Source organism: Gastrolobium bilobum, unplaced genomic scaffold (assembly GCF_033153095.1).
Source record: "Gastrolobium bilobum isolate Gb01-03AN ecotype WA unplaced genomic scaffold, APGP_CSIRO_Gbil_v1 utg9008, whole genome shotgun sequence".
Taxonomy (NCBI): domain Eukaryota; kingdom Viridiplantae; phylum Streptophyta; class Magnoliopsida; order Fabales; family Fabaceae; genus Gastrolobium; species Gastrolobium bilobum.
The window spans coordinates 86,397-105,672 of NW_026898340.1; the positions used below are offsets into that span (position 1 = coordinate 86,397).

The following is a 19,276-nucleotide window of genomic DNA, read 5'->3' on the forward strand; positions in this document are numbered from 1 at the left end:
AGTCGTCATCTATAACCCAAGTAGGGTCATTGTCATCTTCCTTTTGATGTTAAGAACTGAAGCAACAAATAATGATGCATTATGTGAAGAATTGAAAGCAATTGACCTCTTGGGTAAAACAACATCATCTACTCCTGCAATATCCACATACAACTCCAAAAAAAATTTCCTTGACTGGTTGAAAAATTATTCCATAACCATATCTATATCTTCATCATTCACCACTTGCAAACTAATGTATTGTTCAGATTGTCATAGTCTTGTCGTGACCTGAGTGATATTGGTTACATTGGAGTGCTAACTTTTGACAAATTCTCTTATGTAATTCATAAATTGTTGAGTTGTGCTTGATACGTGTTGGCCTTTTTTCACCTTCAAAAGTTACACCACATCGACCTTCCACTTTTCTACCATTATAATATAAAACAAAACGAACAGAATTAGAATGTAAACTCATTTTTAGATGGGTTTTATAAGAGTTATGTTGTAGGAAAAGTGATTGAGTAATGTTATAGAGATTCGTTTTACGTGCCATAGTTTTTTCTTTTTCTTTTTTCTTCAAAAAGTATAGACCTCACAAAATGTTGTGTGTGTTGGAAACTTTGTTGTGTCATGTTAAATGACAAATGCAAATCCCTTTTTAGATATATAAACAAGCAAAATAAGAGAGTATGAATAAGCTAGTAAGATTGTATGTAAGAGTAAGGAGTTGTGATGGAGAAGAGTGTGGAGGAGAGATGAGTTTAAATATAGGATATCTGACGCAATCACGTCCAGAGTGGGCATAATACTCAGCATACACACGGCTGGACTAGGCGTGAGTGGTCCTAAGTGGGGTGTGACCTACGTGACTCACGCCTACACCTGCGTGAGGCGTGAACAGAGACGTTAAATCAGAGCGTAAAATCTTGCAATATATCGGTAAATAATATGAAAACAGCTATATATTCGTAATTATTTATTTAAAGTGTAATATTTTAATTTTTTTCCCCAAAAAATTCCTTCTTTATAGTAAGATTACTGCACTTAATCTAATAAAAATAACAAGTGCATAATCATATACGTCATTGGGTTTAATGTAAAATATTATTTAATGTGTATTTAAAATAACTTATTTTATAATTATAATACTTTTTAATTAAAATTTTGTTGAAAGAATTTTTCTAAAATAAAAATAAAAATAGAACATATATTAAAAATTCTCATTTACTACATTATGAATTGACAATTGATTAACACTTGATGCACACCTGCACGGCTGCACCAAACAAATCATCTCACATGTTTTAGATATGTAAAATGATAAAATTAAAATATGAGTGGATAAAAAACGAAATAAAATCAATTGGAATTAATTCATAAAATTATATAGATATGGAGTAATATATACAAGTAATATTATTTCTAATGTTATCAAACTCAAGTGGGATATCAATTCGGTTGGAGTATTGTGTCAATATATTAGTAATTTAATTAATTTATATAAGCATATATAATAATAAAAATATTATATAACTTATGTGATTTAATTAATACAGCATGTCTAACTTATTAGGACTTATTCGTGTGAATTAATATGGTACATAACAAAGAGAAAATTACACAAAATTCATTTAATCACTTAACCTTGTATAATTAATTATTTATACAAAGGGTTCACTTTTTCTGCAGATAAATTATCTACAATAAATTCAATACGACGTTATTTTGGGGCAAAAATCGTGATATTTTTGTAATTTTAATTTATTTCAGGATTATTATAGTCCTTATAATTATAATTTTTTAATATTTCAATCTCAAAACGACGTTGTTTTGAGAATAAATGCAGATAACTTATCTGCAGTAACTGTAGAAATATTTTTCTGTTATACGAATAAGTATATATATATAAAAATATTTTTACAATAATAACAAATAAATTTATTTGTTATAACAATAATATAACATCGAGATTATTGAAAATAACTTTACTACCTATTAAAGGAGATCCGTTAGGCCACACATATAAAATCAACAAAGCAAATGATAATTGTATGTTAGACAAGCATCATGTGTAAATAACATTATTAGCATAAAATAATTAACTGAATATTGACTTTATAAGTACCGAAGTACGAATTTTTGTTATGTATGCAAGAATAAAGTAAAGAATATGGATAAGCGCGTAAATAATATAATTTATTATTTTAGAGTAAAGATGATTTATTACTCCCCTCAACAATAATTATGTTCAAAAGTCAATTACAAATAAAAAATTCCGAAAATTTTTCTCTCATCACAAAAGAGTAAAACACAAATTCTTCAATAGAAAGAATTCAATTTACTAAAAAATAATTGAAAAAGCTCATTTATGATGACCCAGTTTTTTTTATATATATAAATGAAAATTAAACACATAAAGACAAATAAATCCTAGTGACTTAAGATGACCCGCTTTTAAAATAAACAAGATTGCATCCATAGTTGATTTAAGGGATTGATATTTCTATTTTTACGACAGAATGTCACGCTTACATGAAAGTGAATGAATCCCTTAATTTTTTCTCGTTCTTCTCTTTACAATAAATTTCACTCACTTTTATATAATCATAACAGAAAATAAAATTCTTTTGCAAAAACAAAGATATTTTTCTCCCAATTAATTTAAAATGTTCTGTAATCTTTAACTCAATAAAATTCCTAAGGAATATACCCCTACTTATTCACTATTGTAGACAAAACCATTTCAGAAAAGTTTTTTTTTTTTTTCAAATTGATTATAAATCCTCCTAATCAATCTTCCTAATAATATTTTTAATTACTAAATAAAGAAAACATTGAATATTTTTTTGATTTCGAATATATTAAAAACATTTACTTTTTTATGTAATACTTTCTTTGTTAAGAGTAAGAAGATGTTACAGAAGAATGTAGTATCAATAATGAAAAGGAAGATGTTACATAAGAATGGAGTATCAATAATGAAAAGGGCGAAATATATGGAAGAACATGACAAGAAAAAGAGTTTCTACCATCTAAATATATCATCACAATTGTTGAACATGACCTGTTTACCCTAGCCATTACATTAAACACCTATTAACAAGCACGAGGTATAGCAATTTATCAGCTTGTTAAACGTTTCATCCTCCCAAAATTTCTTAAACAAGGATTATAGCTCGTACAATTTATTGTTTCCAGTCTTGAAGAATGTTGACACACTTTCTCAACAAAGACTTCGCCTCTTCGTTCTTCTCTATCTCATACTGATGAAGGAGCTCATCCTTGAATCCTTCATTTATGGAACTAACCACAGGCACGTCCATGGAAAGTTTGATGACTTCCAGAAGGCACTCCGAAGCAGAAACATGAACCTATTTTTGGTCACACGAAAGCGGAAGATGAAGTAAAATTAAGAACAACCAATTAAAGTATTGGACCAATCACCACCTGCTAAAGATGAACAGAGCCCGTGGTTGGCAAAGAAAAAGTTACAACTGTAGTCCACAAATCTTAGTCATTCTGTTAATTTTTTTCCTTAAACTTTGAAATTGAAAATTTTCCCTAAAGTTTTGATTTTGCTTAAATTTTGTTCCCAAGTCCACTTTTGCAAGATAAGGTAACCAAATTTAATGTATCTATTAAATTTACTTAAAACCATTGTATTCACATTTGGTATAATGATTGGGTGAAAATAAAATAGACTAATGGGCTTTTATTCACTTTTCTGAAATTCTTCATCCTTCTAAGTTCTACATGTCAAAAAGAAGAAAGACGCTCATCAACTGATGCATGCTTCACTAATTTCAATTCTTAATATATTTCATATCATTCCATAATGGGAGCTGATGAACATATCTCGTAAATAAACAACTCCCATCAAACCCTGACTTGCTAGGGTAGGGGTGAAAAATTCTAGCACACAGTTTTTCTCCTGCATTTTCGCAAAAGGACTCTGCCTGAGAATTTTTTGTCATAAAACAGCAGCTTTATCACTGCTCAAGGTTTACCCTCATATGAACATATGCAGTAAATGTGAAAATAATTTCATCATTTCTTCGAATGATCTTAGGTTTGGAGAAAAAAATTCAATCCACTATAACAAACATTATGTAATGCTTTCCATAAGACATTTTACCCAAACAAAAAAGCTTTCCATATAACTGATGGCAAACAAATCTGTATATATAATATGAACAGGACAAATTTTTGGAACATATTTCACTAACCGTTTCTCAAACTATAAGTTTAAACAAAGGAATGCAATGGAAAATATGCAGAGTTTCCAGTTTCAATTGTACTTCTGTCACGACACTATAATCATTTGTGTTGTCTATTGAATCCGCCCAACGTGCCTAGCGTTCAGATCTACGATTTTACTCACTTAGAAGTAATACAAAACAAATGCTGATTACTTTTCAGGGTTTTTTACTTTCTATAGGCAGGGGAATCCAACTGATGAATAATGTTCAAGCTAACAAGATAGTGAAATACCTGCGCAATTTTTACTGTGCTTATGCAATGTAGTACCTTTGGTGATATAGCATGAAACATCTGAAGAAAAACAAAGTTGATTTTACGTCATTCAAGAATTGAAGTCATTAGAAGTCCAACTGAAAGTGAACCTTGATTACCTCCTGAACAAGGGAATTTACGCTGGCAAGTTCATCACTTCCGTGGGAGTCCTTTTTAACATTGTGGAGCCTCGAGCAAAGTTCTTTGATGGATAAAAAGGCCGTAGTTTTGACTGCACAAAGATTAATTTCTTAATAAAGATTACAAAAACCTGGCAGGGCTTCGAAAACAAAAAATGAAGAATAAAGAATACCTGTCCATTTATGTTCAGGTAATAGGAAGGCTGCAAACATGTGCATTAAGCTCTTTTGCTTTTCAAGAATATCATTTATATGTGCTACATGGATACAAGAGGTTAAACAGTCTACAATTTTGTTATGAGGAACAAAAATCTCTTCGGCGCTGTCCAACTCTGCAAATAAGATATAACAGTCAAAACATTTGCAGCGTCTGTAGCATCGAGCACCTCAAGCACCTCAGGAATCAATATAAACCTATTTAACAGTTGTTGAGATATATAAAACCATTAATATAACCCCACCCAACAGCTTAAGCTTTTGGGTTGAATTGATTCTTTACATGGTATCAAAGCCTCGGTGTACCGGGTTCAATCCTCACCGCCCCCCATTTTCTTTCTAGTGGAATTTCTTTCTTCGCACAGGTAGGTGTGCCTGTGCATTGTCCACCCTTCAAGCCTAGTGGGCTCTCGTGTGAGGGGGCGTATTGAGATATATAAAACCATTAAAAAGCCCTCACTCATCAGTTTAAGCTTTTGGGTTGAATTGGTTCTTTACGACAGTAACAATAACTGGGAAAATATAATAATCCATTTCAGCAAGTTACTGGATATTAAATCTTTCAGTTTCTCTTTCTTGGGGAGAAAAAGCTATACATAGGAACAAAGCCCAAAAATTATGTCTGTCCAAACCACATAATACTGAGAGAAGCTTTAAAATTTCAAAGTAAAATAGAAGCTGGAAATATCTTGTTTTAGAGAACCAACGTCAAGCAAAATTTCCAACAAACAAAAAGCCTAAAGCAGAACCTTTCACCAATTCTTCATTCTTATGAAATGCTACAATGGCTGTGAAGAGACAGGTCAAAGAGAGAGGACTAAGAACATAATTTAAAAAGAAAATCACTCTCATGATATGGCTGTCGCTGTATTTTATACTATTACTTAACCACAGAAAGTATCTGAACAATTCACTAGTTAATCGTACAGAAACACAGAAACTTGTATTGATAGAACTTCAGGTAATTGATATCAGGTAAAGCATGTAAAACATCCGTAAAACTATACTCAAGGGTTACAAACAGAAACTCAACTACTTAGCTTTCAAGAGGCTCTGATTCTCTCCTCTTACTACCTTACTTTCAACCAAGCTACCCATACACTGAATCCCTCATCCCTTTTAATCTGTAATCCCTCATTCTGACTCAAGTCAAGTCACACCTTCTGAGTTGTTTATAAGTCATGCGCGCGTACGGTACACCCCAGTGATGGGTGGTTTCATAGCATTTATCAAACAAGAAACAACAGTCCTAACTAATTTTTAGTCAGAGGCAAACTAAACCGACTTAGCTTGAGACACTTCAACTTACCAACTGCATTAAATGTTTCATTGATGGCCATAAACTACCTCATACGAGGAACAAAATTTGTTGGGAACAAATAAATGAAAATCTAGAATTTGTAATAACCTGCTTTAGCAATATCACCAACCAAAGGTGCTTGCCCAGACTTTAAGGGCTCTGAATTGCATAGATCAAACAACAATGGAAAAACCATATTAAAGAACTCTGGATTGCCAAAGGCTTTTATAACCTGGAAACACACACGAAAAATAGGTAAGCATCTAAATATAAAGAAATATATGAAAATGACTTAATTTACAATAGTTGTTATCATGGGTCAAGGACAAGCCTCTTTGCAATTATACAAGGGTAAGGCTTCGTATATGTAATGCCCTCACCCCACCCTCGCTAGGCAGGATTTAATAGAGAGTTTTTTTTTAAAAAAGAGAAAAAAAATAAATAGTCCAGCATATTGGTTGCACAATTATGACTCAGATAAGGACACGACATCAAGGGATCCAGTTCGAGTTCTGTTAGAGAAGTATATAAACCATTGATGAACCTTCACTTAACAGCCTAAGCTTTTTGGTTGAAATGATTCTTTACATGGTATCAGAGCCTTGGTGTCACGGATTCAATTCTCACCGCCCCCTACTTTCTTTAGTGGAATTTCTCAGCACAAGTAGATGAAACTATGCATTATCTATCCTTCATGCCCAATGGACTCTCATGTGAGGGGGCGTGTAAGAGAAGTATATAAATCATTGATGAGCCTTCACTTAACAACTTAAGCTTTTGCGTTGAAATGGTTCTTTACAAGTTCAAGTCCTAGTCAGTCCATGAGAGCTCGAGCAAAGGAACTCAAAAGAGCAATTAATAAAGCATATTCCAAGAAGCATCAATTTAAAATCTAGCAGATTCCAATCATTACCAAATTAATTTAAATGAAGCAGCAAATTTGATTGTAATTTGTTGGTAAAAATTGAAAAATAACAAATTTGGCTTGTTTTGAGAGCTAAGATTTGGGATATGTTTGAGCTTGGAATTATCGGATAATAGGTTGATTTAATTGTAATCAGCTATCTAAATGGTTTTCAATTCAATATTTACCCTAAAGGAGAAAGCTTTTCTCATAATACTTTGCAGCACCCAGCACCCACTACGAATTGCTAACCTGTTCAAGAGAGGAAAATGCTGCTTCCCGGTACTTTTTCCCCTTTCTGGTGCATGCAGACAATACCAAATTCAGAATGGCAATGGAAGAGGCAGAACCTTGGGCAGAAATTGCTTCATGGCAGGATGTAGATAGAGCACCTAATGCAAGCAATAGCACATCTTTTCCCTGTCATATATAGTAAGTAAAACAAGCACATGAAACTTGAGCATTTTCATCTATGATTGATATTTGAAGATAATTTTGGTTGTCACATGTAAAAACTAGTGGCATTGTTTTCAACCAAGGCACGCTAATTTATTGTTTTACCTCCCATTGGCGACCAGGAATTTCCTTCATGAGAGACTGAAGCAGAACTTCATGGTGAGAAGAAAGAGATTCACCCAAAACTTCACTAAGCCTACATATGGCCTGCGCAGACTGGAGGTAGAACAGTAGAAAATAAGCAAATATATACACACAAATGACCAAAATGCTATGAGGTTAAATCACAATGACAGCAAGGGCAGAAGGTAAGACTAACTTTTCTTTTGCTTGTCCATGATGATGATGACATGCCTTCACAAATAAGTGAAACAATTTCTCCTAAGTATAAATGGAGGGTGATCCGTTCCCCACTTGTATATTCTTCCCATAGTTCTTCAAATAGGCTGGAAACATTTTTATCATCTTCAAATCTGCATAAGATTTTTTTTAGTACACGTGAAATAAGGAGTACCTTTGACAATCACGGAAGGAACTTAAACTAGTGTTATCCGCAATAATAACTGACCAAAAAAAGGATACTATGTCCCGGCTAAATGGGACTATAACATGATATCAGAACCTCTAAAAGTAACCTAGAGTTGGATATTTGTCAACTCCATTCTTAAAAAATTTCATTTTAATAAAACATTTAAGAGTGCAACAGTAAAGAGCATAATGCATCCTTTGAATTGGTATAATAGAAAATATAAGGTAAAACATACAAACAAAATAAAGCCTGCCAGTTCCACAATATATCAGACAAAGAAAGTCAGAACATAAATACCATAATGAAGCCAAGAAGACCCGTCATCATAAACTACTTAAGGTAAAATGATACACCCAATGTTCACGAAGAACAGCAAACAAATCATTCTAAAGGATAGTGGCTGACAGCAAAAGGCAAGCACTTCTGCTTAAAAATTTGATTTTTGATTGATATAATATGGGATATTTATAAATATTAACATAATAAATCACAGCAGAAAAAATAAAAGGATGTTCATAACCTTGAAAGGAAAACAACTGGAATGATAACTGTATGATATCCACCAACAGCATCTGCTGCCATGGATGAATAGCTCTTCAAGAGAAATGCACATGCAATTTGAGAATTCTTGTCACCAGCATGCAGAGCTACAGTATCCTCAATAAGTTTTTGGGCTTGTGATGCTGCTATGTAATTTAAGACTTTTGCACAGGTACTTGCAAAGGCACGTTTTGCAGTAGTACTTTTTTCCTCCTTAACAACTGGAAACAATAATCTCACCAGCATATTTGCATATGGCTTGATGTCAACACCAACACTTTCAAGCAACAAGGTAATAAAATTGGCAACACCAACCCTGCACAGTTACAGATAGCATCACTAACTGAGAAAAATTTGTAGCAGAGCCTATACATATGACAAAAGTACTTTAGTCAGAGCCATAGGTGCAATATTTCTATTTATAAAGATTAGAAAATTATCTGAACTACTAGAGTTCTGCATTACATCATAAAATTGCAGGTGAGAAACAAAAATTTCTTGTAAGCGTCTTGAATCATTTGTACATGAATAAAACTGACACTCCCAAATGTCAGACTATTATAGAAGTAGCCTAAACAAGACCAGTACATCTATACAATTTTCGACTGTAATGAATGCAAAAATGGAAGAAAAAAGACAACAGGAAAGGTTTATTTATTGAGAAAAGTGTGTGTCATTTTAAAGGACATAAACTTAGGTCCTTTTAAGAGAGAGATAGACACAAAGAAGTGTGGGTCCCACTAAAAAAAATAAAAGTGTAGGTCTCACCTCTGTGTCTATCTCTCTTTTAAAAGGACATAAGTTTGTGTCCTTTAAAAGGACACACACTTTTCCCTTATTTATTAAGACCAGCTTGTTGACAAGAATTTAAGTGTTGAGATATATAGTTCCACATTAGTTGTATGTGCAACTAATGTGGAGTTTATAAGGTCTTGGGCACTCCCACCCCTTGAGCTAGCTTTTGGGGTGGTGTATCCCAAGGTTCTTTACATGGTATCAGAGCCTCGCCGTCCCCTACTTTCTTTTGTGGAGTTTCTTAGCACAGGTAGACTGGGCCTGTTGCATTGTCCACTCTTCAAGCCCAATGAGCTCTTGTGTGAGGGGGCGTGTTGAGGTATATAGTCCCACATTGGTTGTATGAGCAACTAATGTGGAGTTTATAAGGCCTTGGGCACTCCCACCCTTTGAGCTAGCTTTTGGGGTGGTGTATCCCAAGGTTCTTTACATGGTATCAGAGCCTCGCCGTCCCCCACTTTCTTTTGTGGAGTTTCTTAGCACAGGTAGACTGGGCCTGTTGCATTGTCCACTCTTCAAGCCCAATGAGCTCTTGTGTGAGGGGGCGTGTTGAGGTATATAGTCCCACATTGGTTGTATGAGCAACTAATGTGAAGTTTATAAGGCCTTGGGCACTCCCACCCTTTGAGCTAGCTTTTGGGGTGGTGTATCCCAAGGTTCTGTACACTAATGGGCTAAGTGGATCAAATACACTAAGTGGGTTCGACACCACATCTCAACCCAAAACCTTAAGGCATTGGGTTTATGGGTCTTTTCACTTATATACTTTTCACTTAACCAGTAAAATGTAAAAGAATACGTTGTTATATTGATCTGTGTCAGGGAGTTACAATATATAGAGACCCTAATGGGCTTAAGTGTAAGGCCCAAACCTAATCCAAACCTAATCCTAATACAGTCAGACTATTTACGGATAAGACAGAATGCAATCATATCTAATCAAATCTAATCATACCATATCTAATATTCTAACACTCCCCCTCAAGCTGGTGCGTATATATTATGAGCACCAAGCTTGTTACAAATGTATTCAACCCGAGGACCTCTAAGAGCTTTAGTGAAAACATCTGCTAGTTGATTAGACGAGTTGACAAAAGCTGTCTTGATTTCTCCTGACTGAATCTTTTCCCGAATGAAGTGACAATCAATCTCTATATGTTTGGTCCTCTCATGAAAAACAGGATTAGAGGATATATGTAGCGCAGCTTGATTATCACAGATGAGTGTCATGGGTTGTTTCTGTTCACAAAGATGAAGCTCCTGAATCAACTGCTTTAACCAGATTAACTCACAGGTAGTATTTGCCATTGCACGATAGTCAGCTTCTGCACTAGATCGGGAAACAACAGGTTGTTTCTTGCTTTTCCATGAGATTGAGTTTCCTCCGAAGAAGACACAATAACCAGAAGTAGAGCGTCTGTCCGAGGGTGATCCTGCCTAATCGGCATCTGAGTAACCACAAATTTCTGTATTTCCCTGATCCGAATACAACAAACCTTTTCCTGGTGCTCCTTTGATGTATCGGAGGATCCTCACAGCAGCATCCCAATGTGAATCACAAGGGGAATCAAGGAACTAACTGGCCGTACTGACAGCGAAAGAAATATCTGGCCTAGTCACAGTAAGATAATTGAGCTTCCCAATCAGCCTTCGATAACGTCCAGGATCAGATAACGGCTCCCCTTGTCTGGGCAATAACTTAACATTAGGATCCATGGGTGTATCAACTGGTTTACACCCCAACATACCAGTCTCTTCTAGGATATCCAAGGCATACTTCCTTTGACAGATAGAAATGCCCTGTCTAGATTGCGCCACCTCAATTCCCAAGAAGTAACGCAGCTTCCCAAGGTCCTTTGTTTGAAATGCACTGAATAAATGTTGTTTTAACTGACGGATTCCGTCTTGATCACTTCCGGTGATGATGATGTCATCAACATAGACTAACAAATAGATGCACTTGTTAGGAGATGTAATCCTATAGAATACAGAATGGTCAACTTTACTGCGAATTAGGCCAAACGCCTGTACAGCAGAACTAAAGCGACTGAACCATGCTCGAGGAGACTGCTTGAGACCATATAAGGATTTTCGAAGACGACATACCTTCCCAGACTCCCCCTGAGCAACAAAACCAGGTGGTTGCTCCATGTAAACTTCTTCTTGTAAATCACCATGAAGAAAGGCATTTTTGATGTCAAGTTGAAGGAGTGGCCAGTGACGAACAGCAGCAAGGGCAAGAAATAGGCGGACGGACGCCATCTTTGCGACTGGAGAGAATGTATCGCTATAATCAAGACCAAATATTTGAGTAAAACCCTTGGCAACTAGGCGTGCCTTGAGATGATCAACATGGCCATCAGGTCCAACTTTCACAGTAAACATCCAGCGACAACCAACTATAGACTTCTCTGGAGGAGCAGAAACAAGGTCCCAAGTGCCATTGGTATGAAGTGCGGTCATCTCATCAAGCATCGCTTGGCGCCATCCTGGATGGCAAAGTGCTTCACCTGTGGTCCTAGGAATAGAAACAGAAGAAAGACTAGAAACAAAGGTGAAATGAGGAGGAGAAAGACGATCATAGCTCAAGAAGGTATAAAGAGGATAAGGGTTACGAGTAGTACGTGTACCTTTTCTTTGAGCAATGGGAAGAGCGTCTGGTGAAGGATCCGGAGGGGAAGAATCAACTGCAGGGGGCAATGAGTCAGCAGGGGTCGAGTCGACTGGAGGTACTGTGTTACGACGCTGATAAGTGAGAAGTGGACGGTTCTCAGGTACTGGAGCAATAGGTGATTGCTTATCTGGAGTAGAAGCAACTCCATCTGGCAAAGACAAGTCAAGAAAAGGAACAGGAAGAACATGATCAACCTGTGACGATGGTGATGGGATAGAATTAAAGGGTTGTCGATCAAGAAATGTGACATCAGCGGAAACTAAGTAACGCTTGAGATCAGGAGAGTAACAGCGATAACCCTTTTGAAGACGAGAATAACCCAGAAAAATGCATTTAAAGGCTTTGGATGTTAACTTATCCTTACCAGGAGTGAGATCATGAACAAAACAGGTACAACCAAAAACATGTGGGGATAGAGGAAAGAGAGGAACATCCGGAAACAATAAGTTATGAGGAATATCATTATTAAGCACAAATGAAGGCATGCGGTTGATGAGAAAGCAAGAAGCAAGGACTGCATCAGCCCAGAAGTGAAGAGGAACATGCATGTGAATAAGAAGAGTCCTGGCAATCTCAATGAGATGTCTATTCTTACGTTCAGCTACTCCATTTTGTTGTGGAGTGTGAGGACAAGTGATTTGGTGTAAAGTACCCTGTGTGGCTAGGAAATGAGAAAAGTCAACAGAAACATATTCCTTAGCATTATCACTACGTAAAATACGAATAGAAGCACCAAATTGAGTATGAATTTCAGCAGAAAACCTTTGATAAATAGAAAACAACTCAGAACGGTTTTTCATTAAATAAATCCAAGTACAACGGGAGAAATCATCAATAAAGGTAACAAAATACCGAAACCCTAAAACAGACACACTTCGACTAGGACCCCAAACATCTGAACGAATAATTGAAAAAGGAGCATCAGCTCGCTTATTGACACGATTAGCAAAGGAGGAGCGAATGTGCTTTCCTTGCTGACATGACTGACAATCTAAAGTTTGAAGACCGGATAAAAGAGGAACCATCTTCTGCAATTTCGCAAGACTAGGATGCCCAAGACGACTGTGGACGAGTTGTGGAGATTCTGTGAGAGAACAAGCAACTGAAGGACTCGGCACATCAAGGTAGAACAGACCCCGTGACTCACGGCCCACTCCAATCATTTTCCCCGTACCCGGGTCCTGCACAGAAACAGATTGGTTTGAGAATGTGACAATACAATTAAGAGAATTGATCAATTTACTAACAGATATTAAGTTATAAGGGATGTGAGGAATGTAATAGACAGATGTCAAGGTCAATGAGGAGGTTGGACAGATTTGTCCAATCCCATGAACGGGGGCCTTAGTTCCATCAGCAAGAGTAAAAGAGGGTAAATTTTCAGAATATGTAAGGGAAGAAAAGAGTTCCTTATTACCACAGAGGTGATCAGTAGCACCTGAGTCAAATATCCAAGGACCAAGTGATGCAGAATGAGAAACACAAGCAACAGGATTACCAGTTTCTGAAGCGGAGGCCTGAGATTGAGGAGAGGACTTCCTGAGAAGGGCCTGGAATGCTACATATTCTTCAGAGGAGAGAGAGACTGTACCATTTGAAGCAGTATCCGATTGAGCTATATTAGCAGCAAAAGAAGGTCGCATGTGAGGATACTTTGTGTAGCAGCGTTCCTCATAATGACCAAGTTGCTGACAGTAATGACAACGAGGTCGCTGACCACGTCCGACTGGACCTCCTGGGCCTCCTGGGCCTCTACCACGACCACGTCCACCTCCAATATTCCCGCGAAAATCAGTACGGGAAACTAGAGCAGTAGAATCAACAGCAGGAGCAGATTTCTTATTCAAATTCAGAAGACGCTGATACGTCATGGATAGATCAGGCTCCCCACTAGTCAAGATAGTATCACGGACATTATCATATTCTTCGGGAAGGCCAGAAAGTGTGGCAACCATAAAGAGACGTTCCACCTGTTTCCGATATGCAGTAGCATCAGTAGGGTAAGGCAGCATATCCAAATATGCCTGCATCAAAGAGCGACTCTTGCCAATATATGTCTCCATCTGAATGTCAGATGATTTGCTCAATTCCATAAACTGGGAGATGATGAAATAAAGTTGCTGAACATCATTAGTGTAGAGGTTTTTTGCTTCCTCCCATACTTCAGTGCAAGTTTGAAAGGAATAAAAGATATCCAAGACGATCGGATCAATGGATTGCCAGAGGATACTCAGAAGCTGGTTGTCAATCTTTTCCCAATCAGACTTGTCCTCCTTAGGGACATCAGTAGACTTAGTTGTGAGATGGTTCCCATATCCTTGTCCAAAGAACCAAACTCGAACAGAGGTGGCCCAGTTCTTGTAATTAACAGATCCCTTCAATTTTGAAGAGGTAATGGACCCAATATTGGTAGAGAGGATATTGGGAGAATTTCTCACAGGAGGAGATGGAGACTTGACCTCCGAATGAATTGGAGGGTTTGCTGCCATAGTATTAAATCACAAAGATACAAACCGAATAAAGAGAAACGAACCTAATCACCAATCAAGAAGAGGTGCGCACAAAAAATCAGACCCACAAAGAACCAACCACAGATCCAGAAAGAGGAGGAGAAGACGAGCTTCTTTGTCCAAGACCGGCCGGAAAAAGCCGCCGGAATAGTGCTCACGCGTCGGCAGAAGGTGGCGCGTGAAGCCCACGCGCAGAGAAGACTGGAGGCGCGTGAGAGCGCGTGACAACTCCGATGGTGGCCGGACTTCCACAGAGCAGGTCGCCGGGAGGAGAGGGTTCTGTTCGCGTTCGTTCCAGACTGAAAACTCGCCGGAAAAGTACTCCGGCAGCCTGAACAGTGGCTGACGGTGGCTCCGGTGACTGTTTGGGGATGTGGACACGTGCAGAAGATGTCTGGAGAGGACTTACAGCCCTTGATGTCTTACCGGAAGGACGCACGGCAAAGAAAAGATGACTCCTAAGCAGTGGGCTTAGGTTTTAAAGCGAAGAACAAGATTTCTAAGCGGAAGCGAGGGTTCCCAGAACGAAATAGCTCTGGTACCAAGTAAAATGTAAAAGAATACGTTGTTATATTGATCTGTGTCAGGGAGTTACAATATATAGAGACCCTAATGGGCTTAAGTGTAAGGCCCAAACCTAATCCAAACCTAATCCTAATACAGTCAGACTATTTACGGATAAGACAGAATCCAATCATATCTAATCAAATTTAATCATATCATATGTAATATTCTAACATAACCCATTACCATCCGAGTACCACCCCCAGGGCCCAAGTACTCAACCCGCCTCCTAGCCAATCACTAAGCTAGCTCGAGCACTACCCGGCTCTGACACCATGTAAAGAACCTTGGGATACACTACCCCAAAAGCTAGCTCAAAGGGTAGGAGTGCCCAAGGCCTTATAAATTCCACATTAGTTGCTCATACAACCAATGTGGGACTATATATCTCAACATTAAGAACCAATTTTGGGACATGGGAGCATAGCTTATAGCATGTTTGAATTAGGTTAATTACTAGGGAGAAAGTATTTTTTTCCCAAAAGCTCTCTCAATAAGATTTTGAGTATAATCTATTTTAAACACAATAAGCTAATCAAAACATAAAGTGAATGAGTTAAGCCATGGAGAAGAAATTTTTCTGTTGGTTCCGGCCCTTATAGCTTAAAAAGTGACAATAAAGTGTGTTGGGATTTAGGTACACAAAGACTGTTGAAAAAAGAAGGAAAACTATTATTCAGAACATTATTAAGGTCCCTCTCCCAATATCATACGGATATATGATAAATATCAGAGAACAATTTTGAACAAAACAAAGAAAACTCTCTATTGTTTGTAGCAAATTCAACTTATTACAGTAAGTACAGTACCAAGCCTCCAAACAGAGATGGAAAATTACACCAGAAAATTAAAAGTCACACAACATGAAAGGAAAAAAATATATTTCAGAACAAATTAGAGAGTTCTCTGAGTCTCTCCCAAGTCCCAAAGTAGTCCTAAATCCTATCCTACCCCTCCACTCTGCATTCTAGTATTTAAGCATGACAGTTATGTGGATTGTGCCACGTCTGATTGCTCTCACTCACCTCTAACCGAATTGCCCTTGTCATCATTGAGAATATTCTTTTCTAACTGTCTGGTTGTTGACTCAGCCTGATGGTTAGCACAACATTTTTTGATTTTCTTTCTAATGTATGTTATAAGAGGTGGTATCGCATCAATATAATTCTAAATAATTCTTCCTTTTATGAAAAAAGTAACAAATTTATTAACAAATAACAATACAAAAAGGAGAAAGCAAATAACAATGTCAGGTCTCGTATAGTGCATCAGATAAGATTGTATAAAAAGTTGAAAAACTTTATACTATCCATAGTTTGGTGCACAACTGCATAACTAACAGCAATGTCATGAAACCAACACTCCCAAAAGTTTAAGTTGTTAGGTGAAGACACATAAATAATTTTATATTAACATCTTTAATATAATGACCCTCGCCGGTAAATCTTTATTATAGAGATTTAATTTGATGATTTGGATGCCAAATATGTGTTTAGAATGTGAATTGATATAATATGACCCTTTTCGCGAAAATCTCGTGAATAGTAATTTTGTCTGGTATTTACCGTTATTTAAGCAACCAGTAGAGTTCAGAAATGAATAAATGATGTGATAAGTATATGGAAGTCCAATATATGCCAAACAAGTCATGTTTAGACCAAAAAAGATAAATTTAGAAGTTTTGCGGTTTTGTGTGCAAACAGTGCACAATAGTGATTCACAGTTAATTCGTTAAAAAACGGTGCAAAGGCCCAATTATGAATTGCTAATATTGTTCCTTCGGAAATAAAAGTGAATGTAAATGAGCTCAGAAAAAGGAAATTAGATCTTGATTTGATGAATTTTGGTCGTTCCCGGAGCGGGAACGACTTTCAGTAAATTGTTCCCATGGTGGGAACGATGTTCAGTAAGTTGTTCCCAAAGCGGAACGGCGTTCCCATGGTGGGAACGTTATTCCTTGGTTGGGAACGCCACAAAGTTACTTTGGGTGAAATGGGTAAATAGTCATTTAAGAAGATATTGAATTTAGTTAAATAAGCGTAAGTGAATAAAACATGTATTGTGGGTCACTAAAAATATAAGACACCCATCAGCCATCTTCCTTATCATTTTCGTGGAAGCCATTGGAGGAAGAGAGAAAAACTTGAGAAAATCATAACTTGAGCTACGCTTGTCGGAATAGAGTCGTTCCAAAGCCAAACCTTCTTAGAATTTTGAGAGGAACACAGCCCAACCCTTATTTTTGTGTAGGAAGCATTATAAAAAGAGATCGCTGCCCTCAAAGCTACGAAAATATTCTTGAATTTTTGGGATTTTGAGTGGTTTAGAGTTTATGGAAGCTTGAAGAACGTTCCTCATTCCATTCTTGGGTGTTTAGTGGTAAGTATATCCAACTCTTTTCAAGTTTTCATGAAGAAATGAGAATGCTAGGTTTTGGATGAATAGTAACAACGTGAATAGTGACTTTTGATGGAAAAATAATGGTTGTTTGGTATTGTCTCATGTTATAGAGTTGTCCCTTGTGACATTATGGTGAAGGAACACCCATTGGAAGCAACATTTGCTCAAGATAAAGATTCTTGAAATTTTACCAAAGAGGGGTAAGTTTTGTTTTATAAGAATATGAGAAATTTTAGCCAATAGCTTAACGTTCCCTGTGTTGTATGAATTGTTGATCACCTTTAAACATTTGCTATAGGTTGCTCTTGTGTGAAAGTGGTGATTGTACTAATTTGGGCTAAAGAAAAATATTGGAAGTGTATGTTTGATAAAGTGAGTGTTTGAATGACTCAAGAGACAAGTCAAGAGTATGTTAAGTTACGAATTATGTAAAAACAAAGAGAAGAACGTCTTGCCTTCCTTATATGTGGCTTTGGCTGTATGGGGTCTAGGTAGATTAGGATGTTCTAAAAATTGTAATGAGTATTTTAGAGGCATGGTTATGTCATTCTAAGACCCTATGTAAGCATGAAACCATGTGGTTACTTGTTGAATTAGTAATCACCCTAAAATGGTCTAATATGTGAGTTTAAGAATTATGGTCTTGACTTGTGGGTTGGCATATAATTTGCATAAGCTTTGTGAGAAAAGGTGAAAGCAATAAAGTGTGTGTCTTGTATAATTACATGGCATTGTATAATTTTATTGAGTTTTGTTTTGAAATTTTCTCTAGGTGTGCCTAGGGATTTCGAACATTTGGATTCTTTTGGAGGAAGATTAGTGACTTGTGTGACAAGTAAGACTATTGTTAAAGCTCCAAGAGGTAAGCTCTATGTTTATGGGGTTCGCTCCTACTTTGTGTTCCGCCATAGTGTACGAACTGTGGTCAGGTTGTATGATATGTAGGAGATATATGATATAGATGCATTCATATAGAGCTATATGATAATATGATATGTTTTGTTTTGATGTGTTTACTTTAATATGTGTTAATATGATATATTTTGTTGAGTTCCGCTTGGGGTCCACCCTTGTGAACACGTACACTGATTCCCATTTGGGGTCCTCCCCTGAGATTGACTGTGTACACATTTGTTATATGACTTGTTCTGATATGATTTCTGTATTGATCTTTGGCTGGAATTGACTTGTATGGTACACTGATGTCTTCTTGGGTTCCCCTGAGATTGACGGTGTACGCCTCTGATATGTTCCGGTTCCGCTTGGGGTCCTCCCTTGGGAACACGTGCGTTGATTTCCGCTTGGGGTCCTCCCTTGGGAATGACTGCGTACGCCTCTGATATGTTCTGGCTCCGCTTGGGGTCCTCCCTTGGGAACACGTGCGTTGATTTCCGCTTGGGGTCCTCCCTTGGGAATGACTGCGTACGCCTCTGATATGTTCTGGTTCCGCTTGGGGTCCTCCCTTGGGAACACGTGCATTGATTTCCGCTTGAGGTCCTCCCTTGGGAATGACTGCGTACGCCTCTGATAAGATTTGTATATATGTTTTGCTCGGTGAAGATATGTTTTTGGTTGGGGTCATCCCTAGGGATTGACTGTGTACATATCTGATATGTTTTTGTTTCCGCTTGGGGTACTCCCTTGGGAACACGTACGTTGATTTCCGCTTGGGGTCATGCCTTGGGAATAACTGCGTACGTCTCTGATAAGATATGTGTATATGTTTTGTTTAGTTATGATTTTTGATTATATGA

At 37.1% G+C, this 19,276-nt stretch overlaps 1 protein-coding gene across 1 annotated transcript in view; it reads right to left on the reverse strand.

Moving 5' to 3' along the window:
- Nucleotides 1–2,973: 2,973 nt before the first annotated feature.
- The window catches only part of LOC133315038 (uncharacterized), a 61,047-nt gene continuing 44,744 nt past the window's right edge, over nt 2,974–19,276 (reverse strand). The window contains exons 27-35 of the mRNA XM_061516584.1: nt 8,560–8,895; nt 7,830–7,983; nt 7,616–7,726; nt 7,307–7,474; nt 6,259–6,382; nt 4,808–4,966; nt 4,614–4,726; nt 4,474–4,533; nt 2,974–3,353 (exon numbers count right to left, since the gene is read on the reverse strand). Coding sequence (XP_061372568.1) covers nt 3,168–3,353; nt 4,474–4,533; nt 4,614–4,726; nt 4,808–4,966; nt 6,259–6,382; nt 7,307–7,474; nt 7,616–7,726; nt 7,830–7,983; nt 8,560–8,895 — 1,411 coding nt within the window. The 3' untranslated portion in view covers nt 2,974–3,167. The remainder of the gene's footprint in view (nt 3,354–4,473; nt 4,534–4,613; nt 4,727–4,807; nt 4,967–6,258; nt 6,383–7,306; nt 7,475–7,615; nt 7,727–7,829; nt 7,984–8,559; nt 8,896–19,276) is intronic.